The 15,876-nt window shown below is 43.0% G+C and overlaps 1 protein-coding gene across 2 annotated transcripts in view; it reads left to right on the top strand.

The window, feature by feature from the left end:
• The window catches only part of CDHR2 (cadherin related family member 2), a 365,548-nt gene that overhangs the window by 277,824 nt on the left and 71,848 nt on the right, over positions 1-15,876 (top strand). For both annotated transcript variants that reach the window (XR_013598636.1, XM_078652806.1), the window contains exon 22: positions 2,051-2,202. Coding sequence is in view for 1 of the 2 variants with exons in the window: in XM_078652806.1 (XP_078508932.1) it covers positions 2,051-2,202 (152 nt within the window). In the remaining variant the exon portion in view is untranslated. The remainder of the gene's footprint in view (positions 1-2,050; positions 2,203-15,876) is intronic.

The following is a 15,876-nucleotide window of genomic DNA, read 5'->3' as shown; positions in this document are numbered from 1 at the left end:
CCTCTGGTTTTGACATAAAATCAGCCATGGCATTGACATTTTCATTCAGCATCACCCTGGAACTGAAGGCACAGTATGTTCCAAAAGAATTCAGTATCGTCAATTGCCTTAGGGTCTTATTATGACTTTGGCAGTCTTGGATTGGGACCACTATGACGCCGCCTAGCGCAGAGACCACCAAAGCCATTAAATAAATGCCCGCCAGAGTATGACTTTTAAAGTCTATGGCGGGTAATTCTTTGGCAGTCCCACAGCAGTGCCTTTGAAAAAGGCACCACAATGGGAGTGTCAAAGGCATTTCCTGCAGGGCATTGATTGTCAAGTCCATGCCCTGCAGGAACTAGGAGTGCATGCAGACAGGGTGGCACAGCATACACCCCATGGTGCAGAGGCACTTTGTTTCCTTATCACCACACTTTTGAGGAAAGTCGTAATATGCTTGGTGGGGCCGAAGCTGCCTCGACAAGTATATTGCAGCCTCAAGACTGCTACACCACCGCCAGTGATCTCTGATCCCTAGCTGTTGAGGCAGTCTCAGGGCTGCTCGACCACCTTGTTCGTAATAGGGCAGTCGGATGACCACCCCCATGAGCCAGGCTCGTAATGAGGCCCAAATGTTTTCCTTTTCGAAAACATAATATTTTGTGCTGAAACCTGACCTCAGACAAGCGTATTTCTTGTACATAATACGTTCAGAATTTTATTTAAAACTATGTATTAAATATCTGTATTTATAGATTTTTTATCTTGAGCAAACCTGACATCTTCATTAATAATGAGGTAACTTACTTGGCCATAGCCTGCATTGCATTGCTGTGGCCCAGGCCTGGCACTAAAGTCTGTAAAGCCTTGGAACGCGTATATTATGAGTTAAGTCTATCACAAGTTGGAAACATAGGCCATTTAAGAGAAAATTTCATAGTGTATAATGGAATGTGGGCATAATTATCTTTGGAACCATAACGTTGGTAAAAAACCAATAAATCACACCCAAAGTTAAAATGCAGATTGTACATGCACTCCCATCGCCAATATGAAGTTCCACTGCAGTGCAATGTTGTGCAAATATTACTGCATTGCAACAGAGACTAGGTTTATTCCACTATGGATGGCTATGTGAGTCTGGTTAACTTGCTTGGAGACTCTTTCTCAGTGTGCCCTAACTCTAATGAGGCTTGTAATAGTAGTTAACGGCGCCACAAGGACCTCAGGATCCACAGTAACTTGTCAGATGATCAGTTCAGAAACACCACTTCCCACAGGTTTTTCTCTAAATTCCCATAATGGGGAATATGTATGCCCCCTGTCGATACTGGAGCTTTTGGTGACGTGGCCTCTTGCCAGCTCTCATTCACTGATAGTACAATGCAGTCTTTTAAGTAGTGGCTTAGATCTATGGTTCCGTGAACGAATGAGACACCTTATTCCCGTCATTTCTAACCTTAACAACTTTAATGTGTTTTTTTCATCGAATGCAATACATGTTTGTTGCTGCGCTGGAAATATTTTTTGATTGACTTAAAAATGTATGAAAATAATTCTCATCCAAACTTTGTTTGTGTTTTTCCCCACTTCCGTTTGACACACCCTTCTATTTCTCTGAAATACTGAACAATTATATCTCTATCTGTGAACATGACCATAACCTAAACCTTCACACTACCGTTATTCCTCAACCCAAATCTTAACCTCATATCCAAACCCACAAAATGAATCACTGTATCTCCCTCTACATTTAACTTTTAATCCCAATTCCCAATCACCCTATCACAACCACATTAACCCAATGTCACCAACTATACCTCCCTCTCCAAATACTTTACTTTTAATTCCAAATCCCAATCCACCAACCACAACTGTATTACTCCATAACAACCACTATACCCCCTCCAAACACCTAACTTCTAATTCCAACTCCCAAACATAAACCCACTACCTAAACCTATCCATTTCTCAACATAATCTACTCTTTCTGTCTCAAATTTCACCTCCTGATCTGATGCTCATTCTCGTTCTCCCTGTACTCTTTCCTGCATCTTTCCTACCCTAGGCTACAGATGTAGACACCGGATTATTTGGGGAGATTTTCTTCACTGTTGAGCGCGTGGATTTCATATATTCATCTGGTGGCATCCTACCGCTCTCCATCGTATTCAAGGTGGTGACGACCATGGAGAACGCAATCTATACTGGCAGCATCAGGTTAGTGTGAATGTCAACACCGATCTAGAGTCAGTGTCAGCCCAGCCCAGGAGCCCAAAATCAGACAAGTGTGTGTGATGCTTTCCATTGTGGGCCAATGCCAGACCAATGTTATTGTAATCAGAGATCAGTCAGTGTGCTCATTTAAGGGCAAATACTTAATGATGGTAATAACCCCGGATGGAAATTGCTCCAAAAGCCTTGGAGACTGGTGTCCTTTGATCCCAAGAAGAGAGCACTCCAATGAGAGACTAAACATTGAATGGATACTGGAACTAAAATCCCTCACTGTTGGAAGGGGATACGGCCAGTAAACAACCAGTGAGAAATGTCTAATGCACGTGAAATACTTCTTGCATCCATCGAGGTCCCTATGAGTGGTGGGGTGACAATATGATGTCTTTACTCTTGCACCACATTCTAAATCATTTGAGCACTGAAGTCAACTGATGGGTGGGCTTCAAACTCACTTTTTGCTACAGAAGCCTGTGTCTCACAAGCTAAAAATTAAAGACACTAATGCAAATATTTTAGAGCATCAATTTTCAGATTAATGGAAATTGATAAAAACCTACATACGTAAACAAAAAATTAGGGGCCTCATTTATGAGGCCTTGCGTCAGTTTTGCGCTTCCGATGCGCCACTTTTTGTGACGCATCGGTGGCGTAAAACATGCCTCCTGTTGCGCACTATTTACAAAGTGACGCATCTAAGCAGATGCGTCACTTTGTAAACCCCTGCGCTACATTATACCTGCATCAGGTATAATGTATGCAGAGGGGGCGTTCCCCCGCAAAAAGCCTCGTAATAGTGACGCAGTGAAATCTATGAGATTTCACTGCGTCACTTTTAGGACGCTGTTAAGTCAAAATCTTGCGCCTGCCTCACAGCAGGCGTAAGACTGACACAAGCCCTTTCACATGGGGCTTTCCCCATGTGAAAGGACGCAGTGCTGGAGTTGTGTCACTTTTGTGACACACCCCAGCAATGCGTGACTTTTGCGCTTACAGATACGTCAGAAATACTGACGTATCTGTAACTCCTTGCGACATGATGCGTCATACTGTAAATATGATGCATCATTGGTGTCGCAAGGAGGTCGCAGTGAAAAGTGACGCATCGCTGTTTTCACGCAGCGATGCGTCACTTTTCATAAATGAGGCCCTAGGAATATATCACAAAAAAATAGAAAAAAGTCTACTCTCACTTTTGTTGCATTCCATTGCAGAGTGCTCAGTTGAATTATAAAGATCGTTACTGAGTGATCAAGCTCACTTGCTGTCCTCACCTCCTCTCACCCTTTTCGCTTTCTCAATACCAAATAACTGACTGGCTCCCATTCTTTTTGTCACCAATTCCATTTGCATGTTACAATCTGCTCTTTACTCCAGCCATTCTCTCGCCACATACGCACAATGTCCCCATTCCGCTTTCTCACAGTGTCCATTCCTACACCGCATATCCCCTATTACACTTAATCCAATCTTTCAATTCATTCTCCATCTCACTGTTTATTAAATCAAATGAAAAATTACAAATTGCCATTTATCTGCAAAGCTATGAAAAATATGATGCTTTGGGAATCACAGTTTTTTTTAGAATTAGGTACACTGGGCCTGATTCACAAATGTATGTGAGGGCCTGAGTTAGAGTTTGGTTTAGAAGGTTAATGGCAGACACTACTCCGCCTCTCCCACCGACATACATCACTGATGGCCCGACAGAGTAAGGGCAGTCAGAGATTTTTGTCATTTGTTCATCCACCATATTTAGAGTGAGCAAACAAATGGTAGAAGGAAGGTGTTGTGAAATCTGCAAAATGACTCCCATGCCATGGGACAAAACTCCCATGGCGAGGGTGTCATTACTTTCTTTTTGCAATTACAAACCCCTGCTTTGGGATTTTGTTTTTTTAAAACAAACAAAAACATTAAAAGAACGCTGTACAGCTCTATCATGTTGAATGAGTTGTTTGTCAAACTTGCAATGCATTGACAGGAACCTCCGTGACGGCGGTTCCTGCAAATGCAAGAGATGTCCATTGGGCCGGCGGACATGTTTATATTTGGCAGATGAGTACTCAGTCAGGGCGACAAGGTGCTTTACCCTGTCGCCCAGACAGAGTAAATCCTGTCTGCAAAGTCTAAATCAAACCCTTACACTTTTAGAGTAATCTACACTTTTGAGTAAGTTTACCACTTTTTTGCAAGTAAGCCCAGCACCCACTGGTACTGAAACATCATCCCATATAGGTATGGAATTAAAATAAAATCTCATAGGAAATAATATTACCTTAAAATGTTTTAAATAGTTAAAATATAAATACATTTAATTTAGGGGTCGATTCCGATCCGGTAAAAAGCGCTCCGAATTGCCATTCGGAGCGTTTTCCCGTACAAATCGTACCCAGCAACGTCCCCCGTACGTACGACGAAGTACGATCCGTATCCGGAGCTGGACTCCGTACGAATCGTACAGGGACCGTACAAATCAAATCGCCGTACGAATCTCCCTTGGAACCCGCTGTACGCGACATCTGTACGGTAAGCGGGTGCTTTTTCCGACCCGGCAAGTACGATTCGTGTTGGGTACGCACCGTACGACCCTTTTTCTACGGGAGCTGAAAACAGCCGTAAAAGCAGAGTTTGCCCCGAAACAGGTGCGGAATGCCCCCCGGGTACAGTCGTACCCCCCATGATCACAGGGGTACGGTGCGTACCCCTGTGATCACGGGGTGTACCCACCCTACCCCGCGATCTTGGGGTGTACGCACCGTACCCCATGTACGCTGGGTGTACAGGGCGTACCCCATGTCCGCTGGGTGTACGGTGCGTACCCCCCATGATCGCATGGGTACGGTGCGTACCCCTGCGATCATGGAGGGGTACGCACCGTACGGTGTGTATGTGAATGTGCGCTTTTCCGTACAAATCGCCCTTACCTGACGTGGACCGTACAAATCGCGTCGTGATACCCCGGTCCGGATTGTAATCGTCGAGTCGTACAGTATGTGTACGAGTCGTACGGAAACGGCTCCGGATGCGAATCGTACGGACGGGAATTTTACCGGATCGGAATCGACCCCTTAGTGTTAAAATATATAAAAGAGTACCTTTTTATTATTAAATTATAAAATATTTTAGCACCCCCATTTTGAATTTAAACATTAATGTAATCATAATATATATATTTTTAAATAGAACTTCATTAATTTGTATTCATTCTGTATATCAATTTTAATAAATATTAATGTACAATAAAACCTATATTTTTTGAGGTGGGATTTACTTTTTTATTAAAACTTCCAAAATATATTTAAATTTCATTTAAAATGTTTCCAATAATGAAAGATTTATTTAAAATGAAGTTGCTAATGCTGTAGCATTTTTATATTTTGTTCTACATTTAAAATAAATATATACAAATAATTTCCAAAATGAAGTTGCTAATGCTGTAACATTTTTATATTTTGTTTTACATTTAAAATAAATATATATAATTAATGTACATTAATGTTTAATTTAAAAAAAATGAAATATTTATTTTTTAGTTAAATACATTGTTTCACATTTTTCCTACACTTTACCTTAAGAAGGCTCTACAGTCAGGGTGGATATCTCAGCATTGATAAAGTCTTTCTCTGTTCAACCAGCCAAACTATGGAATTCATTACCTCCAAACATAAGAGCCAGAAATAACTATCTTATCTTCAGAAGACTACTCAAGAGACTGTTCTTTCCTACATGACCACCACACTCAAACAAAAATGAACTGCATATGCCTGTACATGTATATAAATATGTATCATTTGATTATATGTATGTATTTAGATATGTGCATTTCTTTGTACAACATTTATACTCCTTATGGTTCACAAATATATAGATATTCTTTAGGCCTGCCTAACAAATGTATACATTACTTATGATAAAAAGAATTAATATATATATATATATATATATGTATGTGTATATATATCTATACATACATACATACATATATACACACACAAATATATATTTATACATTAATGTATGCTTATTATGTATACTGGTCACTGCATAGTTTTCATATAAGTTATTTGATTAGATGCTTAAGGATCTCTGCTTATTTATTTATCTACCATTATATGTAAATATGATCTCAACAATTGAATCTATAAGTGCTTCACTACTGAAATATTGAGGGAAATAAAACCGATAAAACACACAAATAAATTAGCTTTTATGTGCAGCAACACCTGAAAGTCTGAATTTCTAACTATCTAGCCATACTTCCACAAATGGAACTTTATGTAATACAATTTTATATCTCTTCATTGTTGTCCTTTATACATGCATAGCCTTTCTATGTAATTAGTTATTTATATATTATTTTATTGCTTTACTCCTACTGTAGAAAAAAAACTTCAACTCCTCCAATGCACTACTCTGATTCTATACCTCTCTCAATATATCCTCCTCCACTCTCTGGCTCATTTCAAACCTCATTCTACTACCAAGAACTCCCTAAGATCCTTTCTTGACTCTTGCCTCCTCTATCCCTCCTTGACTCACCCAAAACCTCATTTTACTACTATGATCTCCAAAATACTACTTCCTAGACTCCTCCCTCCTTTATCCCTCCATTGACTCATCCCAAACCTAATTTTATTACTATGATCCACCATATAACCATTTCTAGACTCTTCCCTCCTTGACCCTCCCCAAACGTCATTTTACTACTATGATTGCCCATATAACCCTTTCTAGACTCTTCCCTATCCCTCCTTTATTCAATTCAATCAAACGAACAGACTCACATTTCCACCGCTCAAATGAACTATTTATTAACTATTTATATTTCCCTATACCAATCCACCACTAAATCCTTTAGGTTCTGGAGTAGCCTTCTACTCGCCAAAAAGAGCTTCAATGCCTTGTCAGAGGTAGTAACCACTATATAAATAAAATTTCAATACAATCCAATAGGTAAAACTATTTTTTTTATATTAACTCGAAAATAAATATTAAAAATATTTGTATATTAAAAATGATTGTAAATTCATTTTTCTATGAAACCAACCTTGACACCACCGAAAAATGGATGTCTATTATTATTCTGAAAATCCAAGCCATCTATGATTGAGTTCATACTTATTTAGGGAAGGCCCCTCCAATATCACAAAGATTCCTTTTTGACTTTTAACCAGATCATTTTTATTGAATTTCACAAACCTATTGTTCAATTATATAGCATACTATTTACTTATAGCAAGTTGATCGTAGAATGCTTATTTGCGTAGAATATCCCTAATCTTCTCTACAGTTTTGTCACCAAGTCATAAGCATTATATCGGAAAAAAGAAACACATTAACCCAGAGTGTAGAACCGTCGTAGTCTGTTCCTTAATTACTAGGCATGGCAATGAAGCCATGCAGTTAGTCTGTGGTCACGCTCATTTGAAGGAAGTAGTTTTCCATTACCATCTCCTTCCTACACTACCTCACAATTCACCATATTTGGATGCTAAGAATGGTAATGCAATGATCAGCTTTGGTTTGGCAATGTAATGAGCGGAGGCGCATCACCAATGGTACACTCCCCATGTCGTATGGTACTGGACATCCTAATATTTTGCTCATATTATCTATACCTTCTCCCCAAAATGGTTTAATTTATGGGCAATCCCTCCATTTGTGTTTGAGATCCCCTCCTATACCACATTCTCTCCAGCATTGATCACTAGCGGATGGGTATATCTTGTGAACCTAAAGTGGGCAATAGTACCAGTCTAGATACACTGTTTAGTGGGCTTCTCTCCCCAGTGTGCTCTTAGTGTTCCTTTTCATATCTTTCCTCCTTTTGTTTCTCATTAAATTCAAAGCCCAGCACGTTGGCCCAGTGTTTGTGGTGGTTTAATTGTTTGTTGTAGAATCTTATATATGGCAGAAATAAGACCCTTCTACCTTCAACATTTCTTCCCTATTTCACATAGACAGCAGGTCTCCACATGCTGCATGTTTAAGCTCTGGGTGTAGTACCAAGTGTCTAAATTGGGTGTAATGGGTACCTTTCCATTTCATCCAAGTGAGAGGCATTTTTACATACCTCAAATGTTAGAAGTTCCCCATTTTTGCTCAGAGTAGCAATAATTAAGCAATTGCCATGTCTCCACTGTTGAACGGTCCTTGCACCATAACTTGAGAAAAAAGGGTCACTTTGTATCGAGTTATGTGGCGAGGGAAAATAAGTCAGTCCTTGTTGTTTTGTTAGGCATCCCAAACCTTAAATGTTGTGTATGTGGGGGTACTAAGGTAAGCATTTAATTGCCTATCTTTTATCAATTTCAAAATAAGTTCCCAAATAACTCTGCCCATCACTGGCCAGTCCATATGAAGACATATCGTGTCCATTTCCCTCAGGTAGCAACTTGCAATAGCTTGAAGTTAAGGTGCTCGACAGACTGGTTGAGACATGCCCCTATCTCCCTACAAAGGCAAAGCACCCTATATGCTAATCCAGTCCTTTTCTTTTGCCGGACACATTTTATGATTATATGTACAACTGTACAAGAAGATTGTGTATATTAATCAGAAGCCCATGAAAATGCTACAGTATGTTTGGCAGGACATTCATTTTAATTACTTTACTCTCCCAAACCATAACATGCAGAGAGGTGAACATCTTCGCAAAATCTGCTTAAGTGATGGAAATAGGGTTGGTAAATTGGCTATATAGAGGTCTTCTGGGTTATGTGCAATTTGCACCCCTAAATATTTAATTGATTTCCACGCCCATTTAAATGGTAATCTGACTGCCCGCTCTGCAGCGTGGTCGGTGTGTTAAAGAAGAGGATGCATCACCTGGATGGGAACATTTTAGGGCAAGTGCTTAATTTGAGGCCGTGGTTGCAGATAGGGACCACTTTCACTCATTTTTGGGAACCTGCAATTATTTTTCATCAAAAGGCTTCTATATAGAGCAAGAAAGAGTAAAAACCAATAGAGGGAAAGAAGGAGGAAGGGAAAGACGGAAAAACAGGGACAAAGGGAAGGAGGGATGAAAAAGAACCAGCAAGAGTGAGACAAAGAGGCAGGGAGTGCCTGGTGGTTAATTAAAGAGGCATACGCTAAAGTCACAAGTAGGCAACCTTGGTATTCCGCACCCCCCAACATTCAGCACCATTGGTTGAAGGCTTCTGAGCGAAACTATGGGCCCTGGCACTTATTGGTTTACAAATTAAGCACTAATAGGCAAAGAGTTTGTTTGGTATTGTGTTGGCAGACAAAATCATCAGGGACAAACAACTTATGCTGGTTAGATATTTTAAGATCAAGGGCCCTCTTTGAGTTTGGTAGGTTTTTTGTGTTTTATGTTCACTGCATTCTATATTTGATTCTAATTTTACATCATTTAATTACGTGTGTATGTTAGTTATTTTTTGCCAGCCGGCTGGACCTTGTTTTCGATCTGTCGACAGAAGATGGGTAAGCAAGGCACTTTCCCACTTCGCATTCGACTCTTCTTTTATTCTCTTCTAGTTTCTACATTTTCCCAATTGCATCTGTTATATGGCATCTCCATTCTTGTGAGGAGAAAATGAAATGAGATATACATGGGTTTGTCGATGATAGTTTCTATGTTGGGCAGTGAGGGAACCGCTTGGCAGCTTTTGTCACTGGGGCTATTCAGCATGTAGTCAAGCAAGACTTTCACAAATTCTTAGATGTAGGTAGGAGAAGCAACTATTCTCATTTCTCTCCTTATCTGCTTTCTTTTTGTCCCCTTTTCATGCTCTTGAGCCTATTGATATTCCTTTCACTATTCCCTTTTCTAATATTTCTGCTCTCCATTCATTTCTTGCTTTCTTCCACTTTCTTGTTACTAGTTATTTCCACCCCCCCTTCTGCTCCTCTTGTCTTTAACTTCTCCGTCAAAGATGGAGCATCCCTTTTCCATCATTTCCATCTACATCCCCTTCTCTTGGCCAGTGATCACATATTTGCTGAATGCCTCCGCCTAATATGGTGGGTGTCTACTGAATACAGTGGAATAATTAGATGCTCTTTATAAAGTTCCTTCCCCAAAACAAATGTGTTTCCCCAAATTATAGTAATGCTTCAAGAACTTGAGCCCAGCGATATATCCCTTGTATTTTTTTTATTTTTTTAAATAAATCTGTTTTATTGAAAACAAGGCATGATCCATGACAATATCTCGGTACATGTACATTTGCAAATACAGTTACACTGCAAAAGTTACTTAAGACTTAGCGGTCACAAAACAATACTTTCAGTCCCCATTTAGACATATTTAGGACCCATTTACAATATCTTCTCTCGATCTTGGAGGTTCACAAATTTTTCCTCTGTGAATGTTCCATTGACCCCAGACTTGCGTCCATTTATTCGGGCACCCCCTGGCTTCATATATGGATTTTTCCGTGACCATACACCAGTCTATGCCTTTGCCCCAGTCCTCGATACCCGGTGGGCTCTGATCCCGCCACAATCTCGCAATATTGCGTTTTGCCAACATCAGTCCCAGGGTGATCGAAGTGCACTCCCTGGCGTTTAAGTCGGTTGGGCTCCAGACGTTTAGGAGGGCCAATTTAATGTTACAGTCTATCTGCTGCCCCAACACTTCTTCCATAAGGTTCGCTACCGCCTCCCAAAATCTCTGGATAGTCATGCATTCCCATAGTGTATGAACAAAGGTTCCCTCCTTCCCACACCGCCTTACACAGGAGCCATCAGGGCCAAATCCCATACAAATCAACACTGACCCAGACAGGTAGGATCTATGGAGAATTTTCAACTGCACCAGGCGCAGCCTGGAAGATATGGCCACCTCTCGGGGAGTGGCCACCGCTGCCAACCATTCGTCATCATCTAATCCCGCTTCATCGTGGTCCCACTTAACCCTCAGGTGAGTCAGGGGATCTGCCATGTTATTAACCAGTTTTTTTATAAATGAGTGATATGGCCTTCTCCTGGAAGTCGCCATCTAATACTCTCTCGGTCAAGCGGGGAGGACTTGGGGAGTTCACTACCTGTAGGGAGAACCACCAGTAGGGCATGTGTAATTTGGAGATACCTGAAATATTCCGATTGTGCTAACTCGTATTCCTGCTGCAGCCGAGGAAAAGGGACCACCTCACCGGATTTCCACAAATCACCCACCTTGGATATACCAATAAGATCCCAGCAATCAAAACCCCTCGAACGAATCAACCTGCCCAATTGCTCGCTATACCAGAGTGGTGTGGCCTGTGTTAGTTTCCCCTCCCATACCAAACTTTTGGTGGCCGCCTTCCACACCTGCACCGCATGTCCAGTTTGGCCAGTCAGGGCGGGTCTCAGCGACCGTATATAAAGGGCCCCTTCAAAGCTATTTCCCGGTAGGAGCCATCTGTCCATCTGGAAGGCTGGGTCGTCCTGTGGCCTATACGTACATTGATTAATCGCCGCAAGGTGTGATGCCCAATAGTACTTCCGTATGTCTGGAAGTCTGATGCCTCCTTCGAACCAACCCAGCGTAAGCTTGTGTGTCACGAAACGAGGTAGCTTATCCTCCCAAAGCAGGTCTCATATGATACTGTTGATTTCCTTAAAATATGAGGGTGCAATGGAGTACGGAGTATTATGGAGAGCATAAACAAACCTGGGAAGGGACATCATTTTGGATAGGGCAGCACGCCCCAAGAGTGATAAAGGAAGAAATTTCCCATGTAGGATATCAGCTTTAAGACGCATGAGAGGTGGCAGGAGATTGCGGATGTAAAATCTGGACGGATCTTTAGAGACCCAAATCCCCAAGTATTTGAAGCCGTCAACAGCTTCCACCAATTGATATCCCTGAGGAAGCGTAGGCCTCTTTCCATATAGGGTATATAACACTGATTTGGCCAGTTTATGGAATATCCAGCATATCTGCCAAACACATGGAATATGTCCGGGACCACATTGAGGGATGCAGCCTGGGACGCCAGATACAGTAAAATGTCATCCGCATACAGCGATATACATTCTTCCCAGCCGGACGTCCACTTGAGGCCCAATATGGTGGGGTCATTGCGGACCCATATTGCCAGAGGCTCAAGGGCCAGGGCAAAGAGAAGCCAAGGGGCATCCCTGCCTGGTGCCCTACTAAGAGTGAAAACAGGAGATTTCCTGTTAACAACTATCTGGGTGAGCTGTTGTTGGTAGAGAAGTCGAACCCAGCTCGTAAACTCGGGCCCAAAACCCAACTTATTAAGGACAGCAAACATATAGGGCCACTCGATGGTGACAAATGTTGATTCCCGCCATCGCGCACAGGAATTCACGGCATATCTCCACCAGCTTCTCCATAGAGAGGCCAGGCGTTGACATGGGCATATTCGCCCACCGCTCCCGCAATTAAATATTATTTCCGTGAACGACTGCATCATTTTCCTCGTCGCTTGGAACCTTGCATCCCGGCTATCTGCCGAGTTAAGATGGTCTTCACTCGTCCTTCAACCTTTCTGGAACTCACCATCTACCGTGCTGCCAGGAGGCTCTTTGTTTACATTCAGGCATTTTATTGCTCAGTCCTGATGATGATCCCACTATTTCTTGTGTATGGGATCGAAACGTCGTCGACCAACTTAATAGTGTCACACTTAACCAATGTGTAAAAATATGGTGTTCACTATTTTGGATAGCTTGCTCATTCTTTGATCCAATTAACCTTCCATTTTCTTGTTTTGCCTGCAATTTTTCATGTTCAATGTTTTTCTGTTTCCTGTCTCTTGTACTGGATGCAGGATTGCGACCCGCTCTATTGTTGTTCTCTTATTTATGTTTAACTAAATCTATCCAATTTATAAAAATTTGCTGTCCGGCTGGACATTGCATAAATTAAGCGCCTATCGTGGTCTATATTTCATTTGTCATTGTATAAATAGTTTTTCTAAGGACCATTGTTTCATGATATATTAGACACCAGGGGTCCTTAGTTACTCATCCGGTTCCCTTGTTTGTTTTATAACAGTCAAATGCGGAAGCAGCGTCATGGGAGACCATAACAGCTTCCTCTATAATTGGGTCAGCATGGCACAGTACTCCGTGGAGCCTACGTAAGTTGAGGGAGGTGTTCCTAGCAGGCATAAATCCCGACTGGTCCGGGTGGACCAGACGGGTGATGTCCCCGAGCAACCGGGAGGCAAGGATCTTCGTGAGGATTTTCGCTTCGCATTGGAGCAGCAAGAAGGGTCTGTAGGAGGAACATTTGGTACTCGGCTTGCCCACTTTGTGGATAACTACGATATTAGCAAGCTGCTGATCCTCGGGCAGTATCTCTCCCTTCCTACTATCCCAAAACATTTTGGTGAGATAGAGTGCTATCTTACCCGCCGTGAGCTTAAACAATTCAATGGGAAAGTTGTTTGGGCCCGATGCCTTACCAAGTCCTTGATGGCTTTTTCGACCTCTGTGACTGTGATGTCTAGGTCAGCGTTGGAGCGCTCCTCGTCAGTGAGCGAGGGCAAAGAGATATCCCGCAAAAGCAAGGAAGCCTCCTCCTATGTGTGTGGAGTTTGAGATGTATAGAGTGACTGGTAATATTGGCCAAATGTGTCTGCTATGTCATGGGGCAGTGAGGCGGAAGTGAGAGTCTGACTCTATTTCCACCACAACTCAAAGGCCTGATCTCTCCGATCTAGCCAGGCTAACAGTTTGCCAGCCTTGTTGCAGACATCATAGATTCTGCTGAGTGTGGCTCTATGGTGCGACTTGGCACCCTCAGCCACCAAGTCAGTATATTCCTCGATTTTAATGCGCAATCTCTGCCATACCTCAGCAGAGTCGTCAAGTCGAAGGCTCTCCTCTAAATCTAGGATTTCTCCTTCTAAGCGAGTCATATCTGTACCCTTCTCCTTTCGCTGTCCCGAGATCTGGGCCAAAGCCACCCCATATGACAGTCTTGTAGGCTTCCCATAGTTGTGTCCCAGAGTCTACCGACCCGTCGTTCTCCTGGAAATACAGGTCTGTCTCACTTACAATCTTATCTCTGATGGGGGGGTCGTAAGATAGCAGGAGTTGATCAGGGCCACCTGGCCAACTGTGGGCTCCCCACCTCCAGGCAACACAGGATAGGTGAATGGTTGGAGATTCCCCTGGCTAGGTGCTGTATTCCCTTCACGCTATTAATTTGATGTGCGAGCGTCAATACATAGTCGATACGGGACATACTACAGGGAGCTCCTGATTAGAAATTGTACTGCTGTTCGGCCGGATGCAGACTCCTCCAGACTTCTACCAGGCCCATCACCCGAGAAAGCTGTGGATCCGCGTTTGGGAGGGTGGCAAGGCCTTCTGGGGCCATCGGACAAGAGAATCAGAGACAATGGAATTGAAATCGCCCCCAATCAGTACTCTGACAACCGGCAAGGCAAAAGAGGAGGTCTCCAAGGTCTGCAAAGGCTTGGGTGTGTAATCCCGGCGGCACATAGACAGAAAGGAGATTGAGTATGTGCCCTTCCCACGTCCCAGAGGCAGCAACGAATCTACCCAGGGCGTCGACACGAAGAAGATCGATGGTCATGGGGAATGATTTCCGGACCATTATGCCCAATCCCCGGGAGCCAGAACCGAAAGCAGAATGTGCCACCAGTTGGAAACCCCATCGCGACATGGCCTTACAAGCATTCCCAAGCAAGTGCATCTCTTGTAAGAGGATTACATCAGGGAGTGTCTTTTAAAAAATTGGAGCACTATACCCCGCTTGATTTTGTCTCCCAGCCCGTTGCCATTCCAGGACAACAGCTTGAGCCCCTGTTCAGTTGTCGTACCCATCGCGCCCCAGTGCATGGTCTTTCGGCTGCAAGGGGAGCTTCCCGTGGCCACCCTAAGAGGGGGACACATTAGTAGACCACTTTATCTTCAGATACAGGAATACCAAAAGCATGCAACCAGCGATTGCCGTACCGTAGAACCAGTTATAGTTGTCACACTAAAAAACAAAAAACAATACACATTGAAACAACCCCCCTCCCTTACTTCTCAAGAAAAAACCCTCTGTACAAAGCACAGAGTAGGATGCATGACAGAGAAATGCTGTGACCAGGATATCCACACCCCCAACACACGAATAACCGAACAATAGAGGGAAAAAAAAAACAGAAGCCCCCCTACCCCCAAAAAAAGCCCTTCCAGCCCCCACCCTGCCTCCGTGCATGGCGGGCAAGAAACCACTCACCCCCTCAAACTTGCAGAGTGCCTTTTGCCCACCCTAGGAAACTTGTAGGAGCGTGTACCAACCCCACTCCCCATAACAGTGGTTCGTAGCAAACTTATGCCCCCAGCGCTAGTCCCCAGTGAGGAGGTAGGGCCGTGAGATAGTACCAGTCAATGAGCAACCCCATCACCCCACTTTGTACATATAGTTACGTCTCCGTTGTCTTCTGCATCTGTAGTAGGCGAACCCCGGCAACCAACAGATGGCAGGCGCAGCACCCAGAGTACAATGACAACAAGAAGTTCACCAAGGGGGATCGCAGTTAAAAATCTTCCAGGGTCTCACCGCTCCTCCGTTTGAATCTGACCCGGTGAGGCATCGGCAACAACGCTATTAGGCTTTGTGAGTCTTTAACGATCATTAGACTGGGGCTGTTTACCCGTCCCTCGGCGGTCCCTGTTTTTCCGCTTCTCGACTGTGCGCCATCCCTC

Source organism: Lissotriton helveticus, chromosome 7, assembly GCF_964261635.1.
Source record: "Lissotriton helveticus chromosome 7, aLisHel1.1, whole genome shotgun sequence".
NCBI lineage: Eukaryota > Metazoa > Chordata > Amphibia > Caudata > Salamandridae > Lissotriton > Lissotriton helveticus.
Note: the sequence above shows the minus strand (reverse complement) of the source record. Positions and strands in the feature narration are given on the sequence as shown.